This window comes from Numenius arquata, chromosome 2 (assembly GCF_964106895.1).
Source record: "Numenius arquata chromosome 2, bNumArq3.hap1.1, whole genome shotgun sequence".
Classification (NCBI taxonomy): Eukaryota; Metazoa; Chordata; class Aves; order Charadriiformes; family Scolopacidae; genus Numenius; species Numenius arquata.
The window spans coordinates 127,705,564-127,729,029 of NC_133577.1; the positions used below are offsets into that span (position 1 = coordinate 127,705,564).

General features: G+C 44.5%; 2 protein-coding genes across 3 annotated transcripts in view; one reads left to right on the top strand and one right to left on the bottom strand.

Moving 5' to 3' along the window:
- The window catches only part of ITIH2 (inter-alpha-trypsin inhibitor heavy chain 2), a 31,228-nt gene extending 15,792 nt beyond the window's left edge, over nt 1-15,436 (bottom strand). Inside the window, exons 1-9 of the mRNA XM_074167920.1 lie at nt 15,353-15,436; nt 13,732-13,806; nt 8,437-8,472; nt 7,007-7,179; nt 6,185-6,289; nt 5,693-5,855; nt 4,295-4,402; nt 1,421-1,549; nt 672-788 (exon numbers count right to left, since the gene is read on the bottom strand). Of these exons, the coding sequence (XP_074024021.1) occupies nt 672-788; nt 1,421-1,549; nt 4,295-4,402; nt 5,693-5,855; nt 6,185-6,289; nt 7,007-7,179; nt 8,437-8,472; nt 13,732-13,806; nt 15,353-15,436 (990 nt within the window). The remainder of the gene's footprint in view (nt 1-671; nt 789-1,420; nt 1,550-4,294; nt 4,403-5,692; nt 5,856-6,184; nt 6,290-7,006; nt 7,180-8,436; nt 8,473-13,731; nt 13,807-15,352) is intronic.
- Nucleotides 15,437-22,140: 6,704 nt separating this feature from the next.
- ITIH5 (inter-alpha-trypsin inhibitor heavy chain 5) overlaps nt 22,141-23,466 on the top strand; it is a 53,880-nt gene continuing 52,554 nt past the window's right edge. Inside the window, exon 1 of one of the 2 annotated variants that reach the window (XM_074168174.1) lies at nt 22,141-22,442. In XM_074168174.1, the coding sequence (XP_074024275.1) occupies nt 22,323-22,442 (120 nt within the window). In that variant the 5' untranslated portion in view covers nt 22,141-22,322. The remainder of the gene's footprint in view (nt 22,443-23,466) is intronic. The other variant, XM_074168173.1, reaches the window with a different exon arrangement.

The window sequence follows — 23,466 nt, forward strand, 5'->3', positions numbered from 1 at the left end:
TGATATACAATCTCCTGAGCTCCCCTCTCGGCGCTTTTCCTGATATCTAATACAAATCTCTCCTGCTGTAAATCCATCCGATTCCATCTTATTCTATCCTGGGGGGTAAATGAATGTGAGCTGATGACTTTCCCTTTTAGAACATTTGTTCGCATATTTGGAGGCTGATTATGTCTCTCCAAGTCTTTGCTTTTGCAGAATAAAACATCTTATTTTTGCATTCCTCCCCTCCGCCCCTGCCTCCCATGGTTTATTTTGTCTAAACAATTCTCACTGCTCTTCAGGGGACTGTCAATAATTTGTCTACAACTTTTTGAAAGCAGGGAGGTAGTATCCCCACTGAGACTTTCCCAGGATTCAGTAGAGGAGATTAGAGAAAGAGCCTTTGCAAAATGTTTTGTGATCTGTCAATTAACATTTTAATTTAACGCTAAAATAAATATTCTGATGGCATCACCTCTTCCTTACAACATGGAAGGAGCATTACAAATAGAGGGTAAAACCCTGAAGACTTTGATGCATCAAATATTCTCCAAATTCAGTGAGACTTTTGATGGAGTAAAGCGACATAGCTGGCAACTTTGAGTTCCAGTCTGCTACAGAATTGTACAGGAAGGCACATGGGAAAAGTTGGCAGGAGGTTCATTTTGCAATAGAGGTCAAACACTTACTTGTTTCATTTTCAGTCCCCACATCGAGCCACTGACGTCTATAACAAATAAAATGTTTTTGGGCAGAGGATCAAGATTTTCCGGAGCAAAGAAGTGAATAAAATAGCCATTAAAAATCTGCAAAATGAAATAAAAAAATTCACAGGGAATTGAGCTATAGTGAAGGTGTCGGAATACTCAAGACAGTAACAGAGCAGAAAATATTATTCTTTATGGGCCAAATCTGACTTTCAGCTCTACACATCTCTCTATTGTAGCCTTACACCATTTATACTCTGTAGTCTTTTTATTAAGGAAAGCAGAGCCTGGTTCTCAGACAACTGCCACGCACTAGCACAGGGAGGAATGAAAAACATTTTAAAAAAGACCGTTATGTCTGTAATAATTCAAGCCCGTAACTCTGCTTCATAATAACATTAAAATAGTGATGTTCTGGTTGTCTCCTTGTGATATATTGATACAACTTCCAATGACTCTGTCCTCTGATTCAACGTTAAATCACCAGCGTGTGGCTAGGTATAAAAGACATTGGCTCGTGGAGTCTGCTCCTGACTATATGTGGGACTATGTCTTAGTCATAAATTAAGTAAATCCATTCTGCCCACTTAAAATCTCTCTGTTCTTTCAATTGGATACAGAGCTCTTTCTCATGCTTATTCTCCTGAAGGATGAAGTTTAGCACAGTTTGCTTAATGGCAGCAATTCTTGTAGTTACGGATCTCTCGTCCCAGTTAAACAGCAACACTTACTTCCAATTCTCCACCTGTGGTTTCTCTGTTCACATCATATTGCACCACAAAATTTCCATCTACTGCTGTGGATGAGCACGTGGGGCATTTTCGTTGTTGAGCCATCGTTGGCTTGAAAGAAACGTGAGCCTTGAAATGAGAAGCGATCACCGGTCAATCAGATGTTGCGTGAAAGGTGGATCATCGAAACAAAAAGAGTTCATCTACTCATGGAATATTTTATTTCACTGAACACCTTTCTTCTTTCTCTATTTGTACTCTTAGTTTAAGTGGAAAATGGACTTTGTCACTTCAAAAGAAAAACAGCGCTAAGGTTTGCCTGGATGTGCTGATTCAGTAGTAGCGACTGCAACACAAATAAGATAGAACAGAAAGAAGAGAGCAGAGTGGAACGGAACGGGATAGGATAGAATAGAATAGAATAGAATAGAATAGAATAGAATAGAATAGAACAGGACTAGACTATTTCTGTTGGAAGGGACCTACAACAGTCATCTAGTTCAACTGCCTGACCAATTCACAGCTGACCAAAAGTTAAAGCATGTTGTTAAGGGCATTGTCCAACTGCCTTTTAAACACCGACAGGCTTGGTGTATTGTCCACCTTTCTAGGAAGCCTGTTCCAGCGTTTGACCACCTCTCAGTAAAGAAATGCTTCCTAACCTCCCCTGGTGCAGCTTTGATCCATTGCCACTGGACACCAGGGAGAAGAGCTCAGCACCTCTCTCACCATGTCCCCTCCTCAGGAAGCTGTAGAGAGCAATAAGGTTGCCCCTCAGCCTCCTTTTCTCCGAACTAGACAAACCCAAAGTCCTTACCCACTTCTCACAGGGCGTTCCTTCCAGCTCTTTCACCAACTTTGTTGCCCTCCTCTGGAACATTCAAGGACCTTCACATCCTTCTTAAATTGTGGCCAAGAACTGCACACAAATTTCAAGGTGAGGCCACACCAACACTGAATACAGCAGGGTAATCCCCTCTTTTGACCGGCTGGTTAATGCTCTGTTTGATGCACCCCAGGATGTGGCTTGCCCTTCTTGGCTTATACAGAGCCTGCTGCCAACCAGCTCCCCCAGGTCCCTTTCTGCAGGGATGCTCTCCAGCCACTCCTCTCTCAATTTATACTTGTTCTCAATGTTACTCCACCCTAGGTGCAGAATCCTGCATTTCGACTTGTTAAATTTCATCCCATTAATTGTAGCCCAACGCTTCACTCTCTCTAGATCCCTCTGCAAGGCCTCTTGTCTCTCAAGAGAGTCAGCAGCACCCCCCAGTTTGGTATCATCGATGGTGCCTTCAACTCCTGCAGCCAGATCATTGATAACTATATTGAACAGGACTGGCCCTAGAATTGAGCCCTGAGGAACACCACTGGTGACCGGTCACCAGCCAGATGTAGCCCCATTCACTGCCACCCTCTGAGCCCCCTCCCCTTCAGCCAGTTCTTCACCCAGCGCACTGTGAACCTGCTCATCCCACAGCTGGACAACTTGTCCATCAGGATGCTGTGAGGGACAGTATCAAAAGCCTTGCTAAAATCCAGAAAAACTACTTCCACCACCTTCCCTTCATCCACGAGGTGGGTGACCTTAGCACAGAAGGACATCAAATTAGTTAAACAGGACTTTCCCTTGGTGAACCTCTATTGACTGTGCTTGATGACTGCTTTGCTCATTAAAAGCTTTTCTAAGTACCCGGTATAATCTTCTCCATAATTTTTCCAGGAACTGAGGTCAGACTAACAGGTCTATAGTTCTCTGGATCTTCCCTCACACCCTTTTTGTAAATTGGAATGACACTGGCTGCTTCCAGTCAGCAGGGACCTCCCCAGACTCCCAAGACCTTTGGTAGATGATCAAGAGAGGTCCTGCCATAACATCTGCTAGTTCCTTCAGTACTCTGGGATGAATCCCATCAGGCCCTATCTACAGCATGAAATATTTTAATTAGAGCTGTGCAAACTGTTTCTTGTAAGTAATATGTTGGCTTATTTAACATTTTCCTAGTTGAAACTATCAATAATTTTATCAACTATTTTAAAATAGCTTTTTAATTGATTTTTTTTCCTGAACAAACGAGAGCTTGTAATTTGTCTGTAAATTGAGTACTAGGAATGATTTTCATTAGTCACATGATTGGTTATGCAGACTTTATGGCATTATTTCTCTGCTTTGAATAGATAACTGGACATTTCCTGAGAAGATAAGACATAATATATACAGCCACACACTATCTCTGAAATAATTTGCTTAACTAGGAATGTGGGTGAATGAGACAAAGTTGAGCCTGGATATCAATAATCAGTACTGCCCAGTATAATATTATAGTAGCATAGACAGACTTTTGGGGCCTGATTCACATATCCTGTATTAGATGTCTGTGTAAGAGTAAGAAGAGTTGTATCCTCTCAGAGTTTCTTTAGAAAACCTTCTCTACTGTTGGAGGGTTTAAGTAAACATAAGAGCTATGCTGGAGAAACCCAGGCTAAGAATGTCAAAGAAAAGAGCTGTCCTAAAATAGATCCCTATGGAGATGTTCTCAGCTGAAACTGTGACTGTGGAGTTATTCCAGAATGGTTATTCCACTTGATATTCATCACCTACCTTTTACACAACCAGCAATCCCCGTGCATTGCTCTTCCAGAATTACAAATGAAAAGCTTGGCACAAAGATGGATGGACGACACACTGTTTCTATTCTGCTGTCACTGTAGTATTTGAGCATCCTGTACATACGTTCAGGTATCACTAATGAAGACACTATATTTTTTTCCATATTTATGCATGTTTCCATCAGATATGAAAAATGCCATGACTGAGTAGGAACAAGTGGGAAAACAGAAGTTTTCATGCTATTTCCAGTCTGTGACTTTTACCTTTTTTTCTCCCTTGGAGATGGTGGTGATTCCATCAAAATGATCTCCGAGTGAATTAGGAACATGCACATAGCGAAGTCCCTGTGGCTCAATAATGCGGACATCCACCTAAGGTGGGAAGGGAGGACATTAGTATGAAGCACTGCCGATATTGCACCAGCATCTCATGGACTCTCCATAGACAAACTCCAGCTGGGGATTGGGATGCTCTTGAGAGTGCTCCTGTAGGGCTAGTCTCATTCATGGTGGTGGTCTGTGCAACGCTGAAAGTCGAACATGATGGAAAGACAAAAAAATGTGTCCAAAAAAAAAAAAAAAAAGTTTGGCGGAAATGCTCATTCTTCCTCTCTCTCCCACCTTGTGGGGCAAAAGGTGAGACAGGAGTCAAAGGTGATACCATTTTTAATGCTGAAAGCACAAATGCAGCATGAAGTGACTCTGCCTGAGTGTTGCTTTGGGTTAGGAGGCCAGAAGGATGATGAGTTCTCACACTCAACGATGAGTTCTCTTCCTCTCTACTCACACTATTGACAGGACAGATAGTATTTTCCCTTTCGGTTGGATGGCCAAGGTGATTTGGAAAATAAAGTTTTTATCCTGTCAGCCTGAGACAAGGCCTTTTTCTGGTTGTATTTCTGAATAGTTAGCAAAACTACTAGGAGACAGGACATGGTGCCCTTTTCAGTAAGACTAATTCAGGGCTTTGGACAGCTTGAAGCAGATCACAGTCTGCACCAAGGAAATGTGAGCAACAAACTTTCATATAAAACTTGTGCTGGAACCATGGAAAACTGAAGATATTTATGCTACAGGAATAGGAGAATGGTGAAATGGAAATGTCCAGCCAGCCCTGTATCCTCTGTCTGTTGATGGATGACAGAGGATACCTTTGGATGAGTGTAAAAAAGAGGGTAAGAGTAAGACAAATCATCTTGTGGCAGCCAGTTGTGGAGGGGCCGTCATTCAGAGAACATCCGTTCTCATAGGACACTATTTCATGAAATTGGGATTATTGTGAAAAGCAATGTTCTAAATAAATACCAAATATTGTTTATTTTCCTTCAGCTGAGGCAAGTTTACACAAGGGTATATATAGGCCAAAGCTTGTTTGCCCAAGTGGTTCTGACGTGAGTCAGTCACGATTCAGGAGGTGCCCAACTGTGCTAGTATGAGAGGAGGCAAAACATATTTGCTTCTCAGTCATGTAGCTACATAGCTCCTGGTTTGAAGTGTCTCATTCTGTGGTCACACAGTGACCTTGAGGCTGTTTGTACTGAGCCCCATGTAAAAGGAAGGAGCTGTAGATGAAGTGTCCTGCTGCGGAGCTCACAGGAACCTGAGCCGCTTTCTCAGTGAGGACCTGTGGGGTGCTGCCTACACACATCAGCTCTACTTTACCTCCATGTGCTTTGCCAAGCGTCCTGGCTTCACAGAGATGACGTGCTCATAGGAGCTCAGTTTCCGTCGAATCATCTCATGGTAGTGAAGTTCAAACTGGATCCTTGTCCCTGGAGGCACATTCACTTCGGTTTTGAAGTTTTCCATATCCAAGGCATTGCTCCTGAAAAGTCAACTGTGGGGTTATTTTGAGAAAATACAAGGAGAAAGAGAGCTGCTTTGCATTTTGGTTTAGTTATGCATTTGCTGGGTTTGATTCTAACTGTGGCCTATACCAGGGAACTGCAGTAGTCTGTTAGCACAATAGTTCTATCAAGCTGAAAGTAGAAACCCAAGTTAAGTCCTTGACAATTAAATATCAGAGTTCTGTAAGCAAGAAATCCATTTTCCTTCCCAAGGTTCCCCCCTTTGTTTATGTCCCTGTGGAGTGGGCCACCTCAGTTCTCCTATGAATAAGTTCAGTACAATATCCATACGCCAAAGTCTTTATACCTCACTATTCCAGCAGCTTTGCCTTTGGCTTTTGCTTGAGAGTACATTTTTCTGGCTTCGGATTTTTCCCGAATTTTGCTGGTAAATGTTATACCATTGACATCCCTAGGAGAGAGAAGCACAGTCAGTTTGCAAAAGAAGCAACTTTACAATCAATGACTGTTTCCTCACTTTAGAAAAACACCAGTGAAATCTAATCTGGTAGGAAATGAAATAATAAGGCTCTTGTTTAACCCCAAAGTAATGAACTCTGGTTTCCAGTAGCTCTGTATCATTTTCCCTACCAGCTTTTTTATTTCAAGTAGCTGTCACTCTCGTACTCTGAGGAGGACCTGCTCTCCGTGACCGCTTTCACACTTTCCCCATCATTCGGGCAGGGCAGGCAGTCACTCATGTCACGGCTGGTTTGGAACACGGATCAGGACCATGTCTCCTGACCAGCAAGTTGGCTGCTACCTCTCTGAATGGATACTGAACCAGGCTTGTTCCTTTCTGTTCAATGAGGGCTCCGATTTGGGTCTCTCTGTATCCTCTTTGATCTGGTGCCAACTTGCACAAGACAGGTAGGAGCTTAGTCTATTTGAGACTTCTGTCCTTTTGTCAGATTTTGTTGATGTTGGCCAATGGCCCAATAATTACTGGAGAGGAAGAGATGGATGGACAGACAGACAGTATGATGACGTGAGCCTTTTTTCTTTGAGAAAGGCTGCTAAAATTACGCTGAAGCTGGAAAATAATGAGGTGTTTTGCTGTTACCAACACTTCCTTCCCACCACATTGAACCCCGTCAGAGCGCAAGGCTGATGCCTGCCCAATACTTACATAGTGAAGTTGTCAATAAAAGCTCCTTTGGGGACTTGTACATCAAACACTATGTGCTGGGACCTTTTTGCGTTGTTCACCATTTTGGCTTGGATCATTGTGTTGGCCAAGCGTGACGTTATAGTGGATTGAACTTTGTAGCTGTAAAGACCTATCTTGTCATCATCCTCCACCTGTAATTGAGAAAAGTACTGTATAAATTTGGGATATAGCTAGAAAATTTGCCCTAGAGGGCAATATCATCCCCTTTTATAGTCTCAGTGCCTTTTTTTCTACTGCTGTCCATTACAATATGGAAGCTGGATGGGACATGAACTCAAGTTCAAGACACCTCCATATTTTACCTGGCAATCGTGTCAGGATACTCATGTGAATATAGTTCATTATAACATTACAGCTGAAAGGGGAAATTTATTAAGCTGGAATGTTTTCCTTGCTTTTGACCGTGCAACCAGTCCTTGGAATGACTCTCTTGGTGCAATCCAGCATAGAAGGGTACACAGTAATCCTCAATATTATATTGAGGATTGTGTGCTGATCGAGCACTGTGTCCAGTTTTGGGTCCCTTACCACAAAAAAGACATTGAGGGGCTGGAGCGGGTCCAGAGAAGGGCAACGAAGGTGGTGAGGGGTCTGGAGCACAAGTCTTATGAGGAGAGGTGGAGGGAGCTGGGGTTGTTCAGCCTGGAGAAAAGAAGGCTGAGGGGGGACCTTATTGCTCTCTACAACTCCCTGAAAGGAGGTTGTAGAGAGGTGGGGGTCGGTCTCTTCTCCCAAGTCACAGGTGACAGGACTAGAGGAAACGGCCTCAAGTTGCACCAGGGGAGGTTCAGATTGGTTATTAGGAAGAATTTTTACACTGAAAGGGTTATTAAGCCTTGGAATGGGCTGCCCAGGGAAGTGGTTGAGGCACCATCCCTGGAGGTGTTCAAAAGACAGGTTGACATAGTGCTGAGGGACATGGTTTAGTGATGTTTTTTTTCATCAGAGTTAGACTGATGGTTGGACTAGATGATCTTGAAGGTCCCTTCCAACCTAGATGATTCTATGATATTGAGGATGAGAGCTCTTATACTTTCAGTAAAGCTCCTAAATAAAAGAGACCTGAAGCACTGGTTACTGACTTAATCTTGCAAATAGTTAAACCACAGCAATGGTAGAACAGTATTAAAATGGTATATTAAGATATTGCTTTTGTCTAATCACTTTTGTTGCTTATTTCTTCATATTTACCATACCCTTCTCTCTCTAAGAGCAGTTGTATGAACAGTATTGTGCAAACAGTGCTCTGTTTAAAGAAAAGAGGTTAATATTCAATCAGCAGTAAAAACAAGGAACTGGACAAACAAAAGGATTGATTTCCAAAAAATGGTTAACTAGAAGATCACTTTGTTCAGTACTATTTTCCGTAGAGGAAGAAAAAAACTCACCAGATCTCCAACATACCCCCAGTCGGATGTGCTTCGCTGGAAAAGAGAAATATGGAGAATGTATTTCAGCAAAGCTAAGACCATAGGTTGTAAATGTTTCAAGACAGGGATCAGACAGTGGTAACATCTAAAAGCTGCTTTCCAAGATGATTGGAGTAGGTTTGAGATCTCAGGCTGACTGTGCATATTCCTTTTCTCTTATTTTATGTATTTATACAAGGGATATTGGAGCACGTGATATCCCAGCTGTGACAGAGGCTATGAAAAACAGGAGGACAGCTTGCTTCCTTTGTCTTTATTTTTTATAGAAAGCATTCTCTTCTAGAACAAAAAACATTATTCCTGAAAGCAAAACATGCTGGCAAAAAGTCATACTCAGAAACCCTAACTTTTAACACAAAAATTCCATGGCTTTTTTTTTTCTAGGAAAAGTGGAAAAACCTCACAATTGAGACCTTTTTATCTCATTTTGTTTTCATTTACATTATAGAATATATATATTATTGCATTATATACAATATGTATGTATACAAAAACCTTTTGCATAGTTGATATTATGTTTATATACTTATATATATATATGTAAAGTTAATTATGTATGCACTACTTGGAACTGAACTGTTCATTAATGGTGGGGTTTTTTTTTCCTGCCGTATGAATATTTCCATTTGGAAATTTCTGTGAAGAGGTGGTGACATCTTGTGGCCATTTGAATCATTCTGTTTAATTCCCTAAAACTTAAAAAACTCGCATGAAGAACGCTGGGGTGGGATTTGGCTCACCCAGTTCTAGGGGGAGATGCGATCATTTAATGAAGCTATCTGCTTTGGTGTTATCATCACAACTAGGCAAACTTTGCCCTTTTCAGTCAATGGAGTGACCCCTTTCACCTGAAAATAGATACTCCCCTTTTATTGAATGAGTCCTGCCCTAATCCATGCTGACCATACTGATTAGAGGAGTAGGTACCCAGTGCAGCTGGTGGTGCCCAAGAGTATCATCTCAGCCTTCAGCTGGGGCTCCAGGAGGTCATGAGGCTCCTGTAGGTCCTGCATGACATCTGACAGCTGGGCAACTTCAACTCCACTGATGATGATCAAGAACTTAGGGAGACTAGTTCAGATACTGGTGGATAAATTATAAAAATGAACCAAAACACATCAATCTCATCTCAGGTTTCAGTAGCACTTGAATCCAAGAGGACCCAAAATCACCGAAGGTGCTTACAATAACAGGTTTAGTCACATAGTGCTTACAAGACTTGCTATACAGTTACTAAGTTTATTTAAAATTAATTAACATACTGCTACTAGGAAAATCTTGGGCTGCTTAAGAGATGATACATCTCATAGAAAGGTCATTTTAATGAGATAATTTTACAGATTCTCTAAAGACAGATAGAGAGACTGCAGGATTTCTGCTTGCCTGAGGAAAAACAGGCAGGTTTTTATTTCCTAGTTACACAGTCTCCACCTGAAACATTCCGAGTAGGATTTCAGGATCTGGAGGTTTATGGCTTTCTATAGACCCTCTGCAAATCCTGATGGACTGACCCTTGCTCAGTCCATCCTGACACCTCACAAACATCCCTGTACAGTGAACTGGACCCTTCACACCTGATGAAAAACCAGAACGTGAGGAATGACTGTTGTCCCTGCATGAATCCTTGGGGTAGGAAACATCACCAGAATGAATACAAAATAAGACTAAACTAACCTTAACTGAAGCAAATTTAGTTTTGAAAAGATGAAGGCCAAGACCTTAGGACAGAGGGGATTTGTTTTATTGTGGTACTTTTCTGGTTCTCAGAACAGCTTAGAGTTCCCAACTCACTTTACAAATGGTGCTTAAAGCATTCAAGATGCCCACGTTTCCTTCCTGCTTGTTTTCGTGAGGGTGGAGGAGAAGGGGGAGGAACTGATGGAGAGGAGACCTTATTGCTTGCACGTGTAATGACTCCCAGGGCTGCTGTTAGAGATCGTCCATGGGGTGGGCCAACCATCCCCCTAGGATCTCAAAGGTTGCAGTGGGCAGCCACTCCAACAGGTCAGCAGGACAGAGCTGTAGATAACCATGCTCCAGGTTTGAGCGCTGGCATGGTTACAGAGAACATGGGCCTTGTAGGGACTTCTGTGGCGCATTAAATATGCTATTTCTGGATTCTTGCCTTTAAACCGCATCCAGACCTGCTGATGACTGCACTGCATAGAAACAGTGCCTTGTGCAATAGCTAACGTGTAGCAAATCACTAGTCAGGGTGAAGACAATAGCTAACTCAGTAACCGATTTAAGGTTCTGATCTTGACAGATGCTGGGCCCTATCTTCGGGTATCGAGACCTGTTTTCTCCTTACATCTGTCTGTGCAGGCTATGGATACATAGCCCTCCATAATCACAGAGTCACAGAATGATAGGGGTCAGAAGGGACCTTCGGAGATCATGCAGTCCAACCCCCCTGCCAAAGCAGGTCCACCCAGAGCAGGTTGGACAGGAACACATCCAGGTGGATTTTGAATGTCTCCAGAGAAGGAGACTCCACCACCTCTCTGGGCAGCCTGTTCCAGTGTTCTGCCACCCTCAAAGTAAAGAAGTTCTTTGTCATGTTGAGATGGAATTTCCTGTGTTCCTGTTTGTGCCTGTTACCTCTTGTCCTGTCACTGGGCACCACTGAAAAAAGGCTGGCCCCATCCTCCTGACACCTACCCTTTAAGTATTTATAAGCACTGATAAGATCCCCCCATCAGTCATCTCTCCTCCTAAAAGACTAAAAAGACCCAAGTCCCTCAGCCTTTTCTCGTAAGAGAGATGTTCAAGTCCGCTAATCATCATAAAGATCTTTGTTCAAATCACTGTGCATGAATGTTGCAATTACTGTGCAGTCTACCATCAAGAAATTATTGAATGCTTCAAGCTATTATCTGGGGCTGCTGGCCCTGATGCCTCCTGTCCTGTCTGCGGAGGAAGAAGCTGTGGTGTCTAAAGGAGGAACACATTACAAGAGGTAATGCATTACGAGAGACTGCAGTTTTTAACACCGCCTGTGAGATGCCTAGCTTGCCATTGCTTTCAGTTGCAGTTCACAGGCTGTTTCTGAGGTGTGACTTAGTAAAACAAGGAAAGCAGATTCAGAGACGTTATACTGCACTTGAAGGAAATTAATTTTCTACTGGGGCATGAAAATTCCTATGGAAAATCATAAGAAGCTGTAAATTAAGGAAAAGATTGAAAAGCAGATGCCCAGCATGATGTCTTCTCACAAATTTACTTGTTTTCATGTGAGTCATTTCCTAAGCAGTTCTTAACACACTGCAATTTCATTGCAGCTTCCTTAGACTTCTTCTGGGGATCACGACCCTTACTGTGAGGTGCAAGAAGAGCTATTTCAAACCCCAGTCTTCACAGAGTTTGTCTTCACAGTGCTGAAGATGAATCCTGGTCTTTATGGCTGCATTTATACACTGGGAGCTTGGAAGCTCTCCAGCCAGCTCATTCCTTCCTCTCTATCTCCTTCCATATTTCCTTCCTGCGCTGGTTCTTATGGAGAGGAAACCAGACATAGAAAGAGGTTTGATCTCATCCGGCTCTGAACAGCCAGAGATCAGGAACCAGGTCTGGGAGACGTGCTGCAGAACATCCTACTGCACAATCTAGACACAAACTCCGTTATCTGTCTCCAAAACAGAGATAACGGCAGTGCTCCATCACACGGAGTTCACAAGGTTACCTGCATTCCAGCCCATGGGGCGCTCTGTTTCTACGGTCACGAGGACTGTTCACATACCTGAGACACAATATTTTTGGAGTTACTCAGGAGCAAATATTTTTTCACCAGAATACCTGATCTGGACATAGAAAACAATTCTTTCTATTTAGAGCTAATCATTAGGGTCTGCAGAGGAGTTCTGACGTCTTGTTGCCAATGGGCTAGTGAGCTCATTGTAGAAAAACATAGTGCTAAACCAATAATTTGGAAGACAGTCTTCCTCTAGTGATTAACAGCAAGTAACTGTAGGTCTTTTGTTGGCCAAGAGCTACTGTCTCAAGATGTTTCACGTAGTTCAGTTTAATCTCATTTAATAATCTTTTATTGTGACAGAACTAACGTGAGGGTAGCTCATCCTATAGCTGAGATCTTAGTTCTACTGGTTGCAAAGGTTCTTTTGATAGAATAACAGGTATAACAAAACCACTGATAGAATTGCAAATTACTGCATGTATATATCTCTACCACTACGTATCCAAAAAACCTGGGGAACAGAGGCAGCATACCATACACGTATGGCGCCAATGCAGACATGTTGGAAAGAAATGATGCCCCGAAGAAGAGAAGTTTTCTGCTTAGACCATGATTAAAGTATTTAAATATTGGTCTGGCAAATGTGAGCTGGCTTGATTCATACTTGTGCTAAAATCTTCGGTTTTTCTGGCAGGGTAATGGGGGCTTTAGGTGTCAAAAAGTTACATTTACACTCTGTGTGAGGCCCCTTTCAAAAAGCCTCAGGATAAAGAGGAATCACATTCACCTGTGCTTAACTTCAAAGATGCTGTGAACCCCAGCTTTACTCAAGAGGATCTTGTGTTTTCACTATACTGAACAAGGTCAAGAAAGGCAGCTTTGGTGGAGGACAAGGTCCACCCTGATCATCCTTTTTTTCATTGTGTAATGAAAGTTAATACCTTCAAACAACAAATTTCATGATTATTATCCTTAATTACTACTGTGTAAAACACAAGAAAACTGCAATGCTGTTTTACATATTTCTGTTCCAGAAGCCGACAGAAGACAATAATCTGCAACCCATCAGCATGCTGGAAATGAGTGTTCTTCCCTGGTCTCAGACTCCACCAGTTCATGACCCATGTGACACAGTGCTGCACTCTTTTGACCTGAGTTAAATGGGAATGAATGGACTTCCTGCAGGACTGAAGGGTTCCAGCCTGCGTTGCCAGTGTCTGAAGTCCTTTCCCATTTTCTCATGCAAAAGACCCACTAGTATCAATGGGATTTTTCCCCACACATGAAGTTAGACAGACAAGGATCTCCATTGCTCAGCATCTCTGTTATGGTCCTTGGGAGCTCAGATATGGAACAAAACCTTGTTGCGCTAGGTACTGTATGAAGGATAGTAGCAGTTCTTATCCCAACAAGAGATACAGAGGTCTCAGTGCATATAAGGACCTGCTGGTCCCACCTGGTTGCACACTCACAACCCCTGGCATGGACCAGACTGCCTGGAGAGAGTTCCCAGGCATTTTCTTGCTTCACTTTCTTTGAAGCATTTCTGGGTACTGTACCTGGTACCTGCCATTTCTCGTCTTGGAGCTTGAAGGAAATCCATCGATTTCTAGGTCAATCAGATTTTCCACTTCCTAGAGGAGAAAGAGGAAGAAAGAAAGAGGTGTTGCTGCTGGCTTACTGTTTATCACTTGAGTTACTATTGATTAAGGCTCTAATAGAGTTCCAAAGGGAATTTAGCTCCCCTTGGTGCAAATGGGGAGCAAAGGTGCAAACCATTTGAGACCAAAATCCTGCATCTTCACACATTCAGTTACCATCTGTGGCCAATTAGCTCTATATACTCTTATAAGACCATGACCTTTACTATCATTTTACAACCTTGCCTTCTGAAACAAGGAGTAATATTTAACACACTGAAAAGCCCATAAAGAGCAAGAGGCAGATTATCACCAGGATGGGGCCAGCCGTGGTAAATACAGCATTTCAGGTACTGATCTCACTTAAACCAGCAAGGTCAGAGAATTTCTGTTCAAGCCAGTAGAAATTATCTCTGGTTTTATACTAATATACCTGAGAATTAAATTTGTCCCATTGACAGCAGAGGAACATCAGGTCTTTTCCCAGTGCAAAGCTGCACTGATTCAATTAGAAACATGGTTCTTACACCACAGCAGTACTCTAAAGTTTGTTAGGAGTTTAATCTATGGCAATAAAGAATTTTAAGTTCATTACTCTCCAACCTATATGAGAGCATAGACACACAGATTTGCACAAAATTAACTGAAATTGCTTAAGCACATTGATGTTAAGTTGATATGGCATCTGTGGTTAGAAAGAACCACAGGTCTGGAATATTTTTCCTGGGAATTACAAACTCAGGATAAAAATCTCACTGTGTCATGAAAAGTGCTGTGAGAAGACAGAAAAAGAGGATCTCCCTGCTCACTGATTCTTTTTGTTAATTTTGCAAAAGAAAAGAAAGCCTCAGACCATCCCTGCTGATTTCACAGAAATATTGCAGTACGGCAACGTGGAAACGGGTGTAGGCACCCGAATCTAAGTTCACCAGAGTCCAGGGGTTTAAATTCGGACTCAGCCTCAGAGTCAAAGCTATAACTGTACTTCTTTTCATCATTTTATTATCCTAAGCAATTACAAGCTCTTCTATAAAATATCTCATCCCTCTGCTGACGGTCAGTAGGATCTTAACTCCATATCTGAATTCCTGTTAACAAAAGCCTGAGTCCATATGAAGCTTTGGTGAAGTTCATAGAGGTTCATACAGGAGATCCCATCCACAGAGATATCTAGGTGTTCTGTTTCTGCTTATTCCAGGGAAACGGGATATAAAATACACAGAAGGTCTGAACATAGAAGCTCACTTGAATGTTTAAAGGTTAAAACCACCAGAAAAGGCAAATTTGAGATAAAAATATGAATCCTGCTTGAAAAGAAACTGGGAATTACACCCATACGATCCCAACTTTAATAATATTAAAAAGGCAACGCTACAAATGGCAGGTAAAACCCAACTATCGGAACAATCCCATTTACAGCTAAAAGTAGAAGAGAATTCATGAGATACAAGCAGAGCTGTGAAGCAATGACCCAATTCTGCTCCCACTGAAGCCAGCTGCAGCTGTGATGAAACCTAGGCCCTGGCCTGGAAATACTCACATCTGGGATTTCGTCGATGACAAGATCAAAGCTTCCTACTCCAGAAATGAGGAAGAAAAGCAGGAAGCAGAGCAGATGCTTCATTTTCTTCCTGCTTGTCTCCCGAGAACAGCCCGCATAGGTACTAGCCGCAAGATCTTTCCTTCTCTGAGACAAGTTCAAGGAAACGGCTCAGGGTTATGCGGTATTTTGAAAAAAGTTTTGAAACGCTGACTTTGTTTAGGCCATAGGTAAATATTTGCCTTGCAACGTAAGTCTGAGCTGTGGTGCCTGAGCAAGGGTTATCCAAATAGTGTCTTCACTCGCCTCAGCCTTCGATAACAGCTCAGGCTTGGATAGGCTCACTTCTTGCTTTTCTAGCTTCCCATGATGTTTGACTAATTTCCTGCTGGGCGCAGACCTTGGAGTACCCATAACTTCAGAAGATCAAAGCAAGAACTCACTCCTAGCTTGTTTGTTTATAGTAAATGAGGTGAAGACTGGTTCTCAGAGCGATGGTGGCAGCAACATGGTGCTTCTCCAAGGGCCCTCCCACCCACCCATCTCACAGGGGTTGGCAGAGACCTTTGGGCTGGATCCTGACCCACACAAATACCCTTTTTGCACTCTGGCTGGGAAAGGATCAGAGCTGCTGGTGGGGTAGCTCTAGTTTTTCAAAGCTATTCACGGGAAAATATCTGATGATGTTTTCAGAAGCATGTTGTACAGCTCCTGGATGCTTTCAAAACTCTTTTGGCCTCCCTGCCTCATTGGGTACCTCAAGAGATTGGATAAAGTAAGGCAGCGAAGCAACAGGGAGGAAGGTTTCTGGCAAAAGGAGCTGGGGTACCCCTTCCACTCCTCCGGGGAGGAAGGAACTTTGTAGACGTCTGAGCAATCTCAGTGGAAAAGACTGAATTACTATGTGAACCCAGTGACAAAACAGCAGACAAGATTATACTATATTCATTATATTCTGTTATCTTATCATATGTTATGTTACACTTCTATGTTTCAGTAAAAGATTCCTGCAGTCTGCTGTTAGACATCTTTTCAAGAGATTTTTTCTCAGGCTGAGACCTGAAACTACACTCAGAGGCCGAGTGTAAGAGTAAGAGTAAGCCGAGTAAGAGCTGCCAAAGGTGCTTAGGACAGAACATAAGAACTGGTGCAAGCACTTAAGGTATTTTCCAAAGACCCTCCTAGTCTCCAACTACTTGTAGTTATGGTACATCCTGATCAGGAGATGGTTTCCAGTTATTTAGCAGTTAATTTATTTTCCAAAAATCTATCATCTCCTCTGAAGAGAGTGGATAAAAATTTAGCATTCATAGCATCCTGTGAGAAGTTCCACACCTTAACCATACACAGAATGAGCCTTTTGAACCTGTCACATGAGAGCTCCCAGAGTGAGCTGCTCTGCAGTTATCACCATCCTAGGCTTTTTGAGCAGAGGGGGATCTCACCATTAAGCAGAAGGCACTCTGCTTCAAGCAGGAGTTTGGCTTACGGCTCTGTGGTGCGTAAAACATCCAGCTTGGATTTAAATCATGTATTCAAGGGACTGGCAATCTAACCACATATCTTGGACTCAGTGTTTACTCAGCCTCTTCAGTGGATTTTGCTCAGTGCCATGTGCCTGTAGTCCCAGCAGTATTTAAGTTAGTTCCCCTAAAGTTAGCTTAGGAATCAGAATCACAGAATCATAGAATTATACGAATGAGGTAGGAAGGGACCTCTGGAGATCATCTAGTCCAACCCCCCTGCCAAAGCACGTCCACCTAGAGCAAGTTGCACAGGAACTTGTCCAGGCGGGTTTTGAATGTCTCCAGAGAAGGAGACTCTACCACCTCTCTGGGCAGCCTCTTCCAGTGCTCTTCCTCCCTCAAAGTAAAGAAGTTCTTCCTCAGGTTTAGATGGAACTTCTTATGTTCAAGTTTGTGCCCGTTACCTCTTGTCCTGTCAGTGGGCACCACTGAAAAAAGACTGGCCCCTTCCTCTTGACACCCACCCTTCAAGTATTTCTAGGCATTGATCAGATCCCCCCTCAGCCTTCTCTTCTCCAGACTAAAAAGACCCAAGTCCCTCAGCCTTTCCACATAAGAGAGATGGTCCAGGGCCCTAATCTTTGTGGTCCTCTACCGGAGAAACACCTCCATGAGTGCGGTTGGAGCTATAGAATCACAGAACCATAGAATTGTCTAGGTTGGAAGGGACCTTTAAGGTCATCTAGTCCAACATCAACATGACAAGGCTTATCCCGGACTGCAAGAGCAGCACACATGGGGCACCCAGTCTTTGCTGTGTTGATGGTGTCTACTACAGCTTGAAATTTCTGTCCAAGCTGATTTCTGTTCGCACATGTCGCCCCAGCTCGGTGTGATCAGTTCTTTCTCATCAGAAACATCAGGCTTAAGATAGCTGTTCTGGAGGTATTTGGGACCCTGGACTGGGAAGCTAATTGCTACTGCTCCGAAGAGATGAAAAAGTCACTTTAGAACAGAATTTAATTTAAACATTAATTTTGTAACCCCTTATTTCAGTCGTGTCATAACTACCAAATGAGGCTTAATTTTTTCGGTAGAAATAACAAGATTGGGAAATCAGTGTGACCACTAGATGGCACGAACTGCTCAAGTATATTGCCCAAAAGAGTCCAAAATGCTGAAATTTCTCAAGGAGAAAGTACAGAAAATATACGTGAGGAACAAGTGCTGAGGATGCTCAGAGCCCTACCATTTGCCACCAGGTTTGGTGAACTTCCCCAGAATTTCATGAGGACAGGATCTCAGTAAGGTGTTTTGTGGTATGTGTCCGTTGGGCTGTTTCATGATGAGTCCTCTCTCTGTGGTTGGGATTCCTCTGGAAGGAAGTTTTCATGCACTTTCTTCACTGAAGCACCTGGAGTTACTGCTGGGCAGAGTCTTGTTCCTCGGAATAATTAAATTGTGTTCTTTTGGCTTGCACCTAGGGAGAAATGCTCACAATTTCTGTCTCTCATGAAATAACCAGTTTCCCCTTCCCAAACTGAACTTTTTATCTGAAAATTTCCAGCAATCCAGGTAAGAACAGGGTGACACACTTGCACGGGGTGTCTACTACCCTGACATTCACCCCACTACACGCCAGTCATTCTGGAAAAGTATATGTGGACATACCAAACAGGGTTTCTTGTTGCTTCAACTTTAATCTCTTTGTACTGTCACTCAACAGAGCCATTTGAGATACCCGGCGACCTGCCTGTCTGACCAGATGACCTCTTCAAAGCATGCTTCACAGAAGCCCCCCCAGAAAGACTCAGACATCCCCAGCACTGAGTCCCTTTGGCAGAGAATTCAAGCATATTTAAAATTTTCATCCTGAATCAGAACAATACCAGATTTTGAAGTTCTGAAATGCTCTGCTGGGCCATGGTGCACACAGCGAATGGCAATGGGGAGATCAGCAGTGATGGGGACCCCAGAAAAGACCTTTCAGGAACACAGGCACCTCCCAAATAGTGTCAGAATTGGGGACCACCAGGTCCTATCCAGATGTTTCAGAAGAGATTGATCAGATTAAGACCTGAAAGAAAATATTCAATGTAATTCCCTGAAGTTACACCGTAATTAATTTTACCTCTCGACATTTATCTGCGTCTATGCCTGTGTAACCCTTTAGGACTCTTGCCAATTTCTTGATCAAATTGCTGGCTTTCAATGCCACTAAATCCTAGAGTTTGTTAGTGCTTTGGGTAGATTTAGTTCCTGGTTCAGACACTTCTAGTTGGGCATTTAATGTAGGTGCCTCTGCATGAAGCGGGTGTCTGGTGTCCCATTCTTCTACCAAGAAGAACGGAGAACCATAAATCTTTAATTTCTGCATCCATGCAGCCATGGCACTTAAGTTTTGACTAAATGCAGCTCTGATCTCGTTCCCTCAGCTTCAGTCTGGAAAATCCCTGCTCTTGAGCTAAAAGGTGCCAACATTTTCTTTAGCTTCAACATTCCCTACGGGGTTTATTTAACTCATACGGTGCAAATGAGGAAGACTAGTCCTACCCATGAGCCTTGCATGGAAGAACAGGGGGCTGCAGATGTGTGAAGGCAGAGCCTCACCAAAGTGCATGTGTTTGTATGTCAACACAGAGAGATTCCTTGACATAATGTGATCCGTTCCAGGTGAGATGTGTGTGGAAGCTCAGCTGTTAGATCATGCCCCTCTTCCACGTCTCTGCTCCTGCTGGCTGTGGGCCTGCCAGGCAATTTAATTTGCTGAGCTCCCACCCAAAGAACAGCTGCTCATCTTGCTAAGTCGGCAAAAGTCAGCATCAAACATGTCTAATGTGAACACACCTGAGTAATTGCTTATCTCAGACTCCAACAGCATCCTCAGAACAGCACCTGCCACGTTCCCCTCACAATCAAGAGACCTTATTCCAGGGAAGGGGAGGAGGGGATAATGTGAGCAATCAAGACCCCAGGCTTAATGTTCATTCAGCAAACCGCATTCAACCATGTTAAAACACACCTTGGTCTTATTTAGCTACGTGCTGTGTCCTTATGTGCCCTTGCTGAGGAGAGCACGAGCAGAATTGGCTGCTGCTAATCACTTTGGGAAGAGCAGTGATTTTCCCAGCTCACCCTCTCATGCCCGTTGGCTATCCCGTACCTGCTCTAGGGTCCTGTTTTGGTCTGAATCTCCTCCTTTCACCAGCTTTATTGCAATTTCTTTGCACTGTCCCACTGTTTTGGTTTACTCTGGCCCTCAGCTCCTCACCTGTGCAATGGGAGAAGCAGAGGCTGTAGAAACAAACTGAATACTGATCAGGAGGAAAAAGAGTGACAGCCGGTGAGATGTGGACGTTTCTCCAAATGCCTCCTGATTGTCCAATGGTTATTTCAAATGAGCAAACATCTCCCCATCCTGTCCAGGCAGTACTGACACTTCTAGGGTTAGCTGTGTAGTTTTGTCTTTCTTTTACAGGTGCCTTGGTTTCCCTGAGGTTTTCCAAAACAGTAGGAAAATCATCCCATGTGTATTGTTTAAATTGCCAGTTTCCAGCATTTCTAAGCATATACTGGAGAGCTGCAAGACTTCTATTCAGATGTGGCCCTTAGTTAGTGAAACATGCACAGAGAAGGTTGAAGAGTAGCCCATCCCAATGCCAGTAGTGGAGCACAGGAGGCTACAGCCCCACCTCATCTGGAGCTCAGGAGTGTGCTCGTTCGTCTCTGTCGGAGCTGAACAAGACATGCAGAAGCTGGAATAAACTGGACCCAGCTGAAAAACACTTCAAACCACTTTTTTTTTGTGTCCTTAAAACAGGTCTCAGCCTGAACAATTGCTTTGCAGTCTTTCTTGAACACCAACTGGACTGTGGATTCCATCTCCCTTTGAAATGGTGAGGAGATGAGAGTAAGGCCTTGACCATCTTTTGGCAGGGACCAGATCAGCACTGACAACATTTGGGGTGCCTCTGGGGGCCTGAAACATCTCACCCCAGCCTCCCTCCAGCTCTTTCCCACCATCTTGTCCTCTCCAGCCACATAAGTCTTTTGTCATTCCCTGCAGCGCTCCCATCGGGGATGTGGCCACTCCAGAGGTTCTTGTACCTGCCAGTGGTGGAGTGGTCCCAGTGGGAAAGGGGCTGGCCAGGCTTTTGATTCCTTCCCTCCTGCTGGCAATGCCATACGTGGTATGGCCACAGCCCAATCCTGGGCCACCGATTTGCTAAAGGGGAGTTCCAAAGGCGTTGACCTTGCTGTCCCTTCTCTTTACCCTGTCTCCAGCTCCCCTCATCCCTTCTCTATGGGGAGCAAGCATCTTTCTGCTCCTCCATTACACGTGCCAGATCTGGAGGCCATAATGCTCCCAGGACATATGCTTTTAGTGGCCACATGCTTTCAGGAAGGGACCCTTGTGTCCTTCCAGAAGGAGAAAATCCAGTGGTTCAAGAGTGGGTTTATACATCCCAGAAAGGCTGGGGAGACATTGAGCTACTCTCTGGACTGTCACTGCCATGGGCTGGAGCTGAAGCCAAACAGCTTCTGTCCCTGGTGACTCAGAGCTGGAAAGGAAAAGGAAAATACAGTTGTTTATATCCTGACAGGTTTGTGCGTGCACCACCTAGGCCCTGAAAAAAAAAAAAAACCAACCCCAACCAAACAAACCAAAAAAGAACAAAAAGAGAGGAAATGTGGGTCTGCTGGATTTAAGAAGATACTGCCAAGGTGAGGGTGTGGAGGGAGCCCTGCCCTGCTCTGGGATGGCGGGCCCTGGGGCAGCTTTCACAGGGCTCTCCAGACCAGGGAGTAGGAGAAGGTGTCCCTTCAGAGAGGGTGAAACCGGTGGGTTTTACCCCTCCTGGGTAAAGCCCCAGCCTTGAAGCGTGCCCCAAAGGGGTGGGTGGGAGTGCGCTTTTTCATACAGGCTGTGGCATAAGCCATGGCTGTCCCCGTGAGGAGACACCCTGGCAGCCCAGCGTCTCCTTCCGTCTCCCACTGGCACTGGGCACCAGCCCCTCAGGTGGGCACCGTGTGCCAGCGGCCATCTTAGGCCTTGCCTCAGCGCCCAGAGAGGTGAAGGAAATGTCTCCTCAGCTCCTGCCGGGGGCCACCACGGGGCTGGGGTGCTGCTGGTGCCAGAACGACACATGGCAGCACTTCAGGGACTCCCTGCCACACGAGGCGAGGTGGGGGCTGAGGGCAGCGCTGAGAGGAGCATGGTGGTGGTTTATGCCCGGCAGCCCACGGGACCCCCGGCTGAGGTGAGCAGCTGCAAGATGGAAACCCTGCGAGGGATCCCCTGGCAGCTTGGGAAGCCGCCCTGTGTGGAAAAGGGGCCGGTCCCGAGCTGGGGAGGAGGAGGAGGAGGAGAAGAGGGTGGGGTCGTCTCGCCTCCTGTCAGCCTCCTCGCAGCCCGTCCGGCAGCGCAGGCAGCAGCCGCCGGCAGCCGGGCTTTCCTCTCACCTGCCGGGCAGGGAGACCCGGCCGGTGCTCCATCCTCCACCATGATCCTTTGGCTGTGGCTCTGCTGGGGCTTCTCCACCTCAGCAGGGCAGCCCGACTCGGAGCTGATGGCGAGGTACCTGGAAGAGAAGCTGATGGCAGACTACAGCATCATGGAGCAAGTAGGTTTTAAGGCGGCCGTTGTTTGGGAGCATCTGGTGGCCCGGGATGGCTTGTCCCCTCTTAACCATCAGTAGCGACACGCAGGGGCAGTCTGCTAAAACTGTATTTATTGCACCCATCCCTGCGGCATGCCCACGGCTGTGGTGGCAGCTCATCCCTGTGGGAGGCTGCTGCTAAGGAGCAAGGCGGTTGTCGGAGGTGCTAAGCCAGGAGAGCACGGGCACCCTCCCGAGATGGGTGCCACTGCCAGGGGATGGGTCCAAAGATGACATCCCCATAGCTGTGCTAACGAGGCGTTTCTCAGGGACAAGGGAGTTAACGCAGTGCGCCCTGGCCCCGTGCCAGGCTGAGTAATTCAGAGTATTTCGGGCTCGGAGGAAAGTTTTTCTGCCTATGGTCTCCGTCTTGGCTTTTTAACTCATGCTGGATGAAAGGAACCACATGAATTTCAGCTTGTAAAATGACGGGGGGAGGAAAAAGAATATATTCTGCAAGTGAGGGCTGTTTTGTTGTGTCATTGTGTGGCTTTAAATTTTATAGGGAAATAGGGCTGAAAGGGCAATGAACTTTTTGCAAGTTAGCATCAGAGTTTGGGTGATGATTTGGGAGGCTGTGATGTAAAAGGCTGAGCTTCGGGTCTGTGCTCACATCCTTCTGGTCCATAACAGATACCGTGTGTGACTTTGGGTCACTTAGGGCATGAATCAGTTATCTAAATTTGATCAGATCTGCAAGGCTCTGTAGTATCTGAGATACCCTTATGGGACTGGCAGATACAATGCAGGACTTAACGGAAGACCTGTGCCTTGCTGGAGGCCAGGTGGGATACCCTAGTGTGTTTAAAATAGTGTATGCCTGTATTTGGCATCTTCTGCCATACAGCAAGTGGAAGAGACTCTTCACATGTACCTATACCTTCACAGAGTTGGTCATTCAGTCTCTCATCCCACCTAGAATGAGAAGAATCTCTCTCCAGAAGTGCCCATGTCTCTCCGCTATGAGGACCTCAGCAACTTTGTTGTC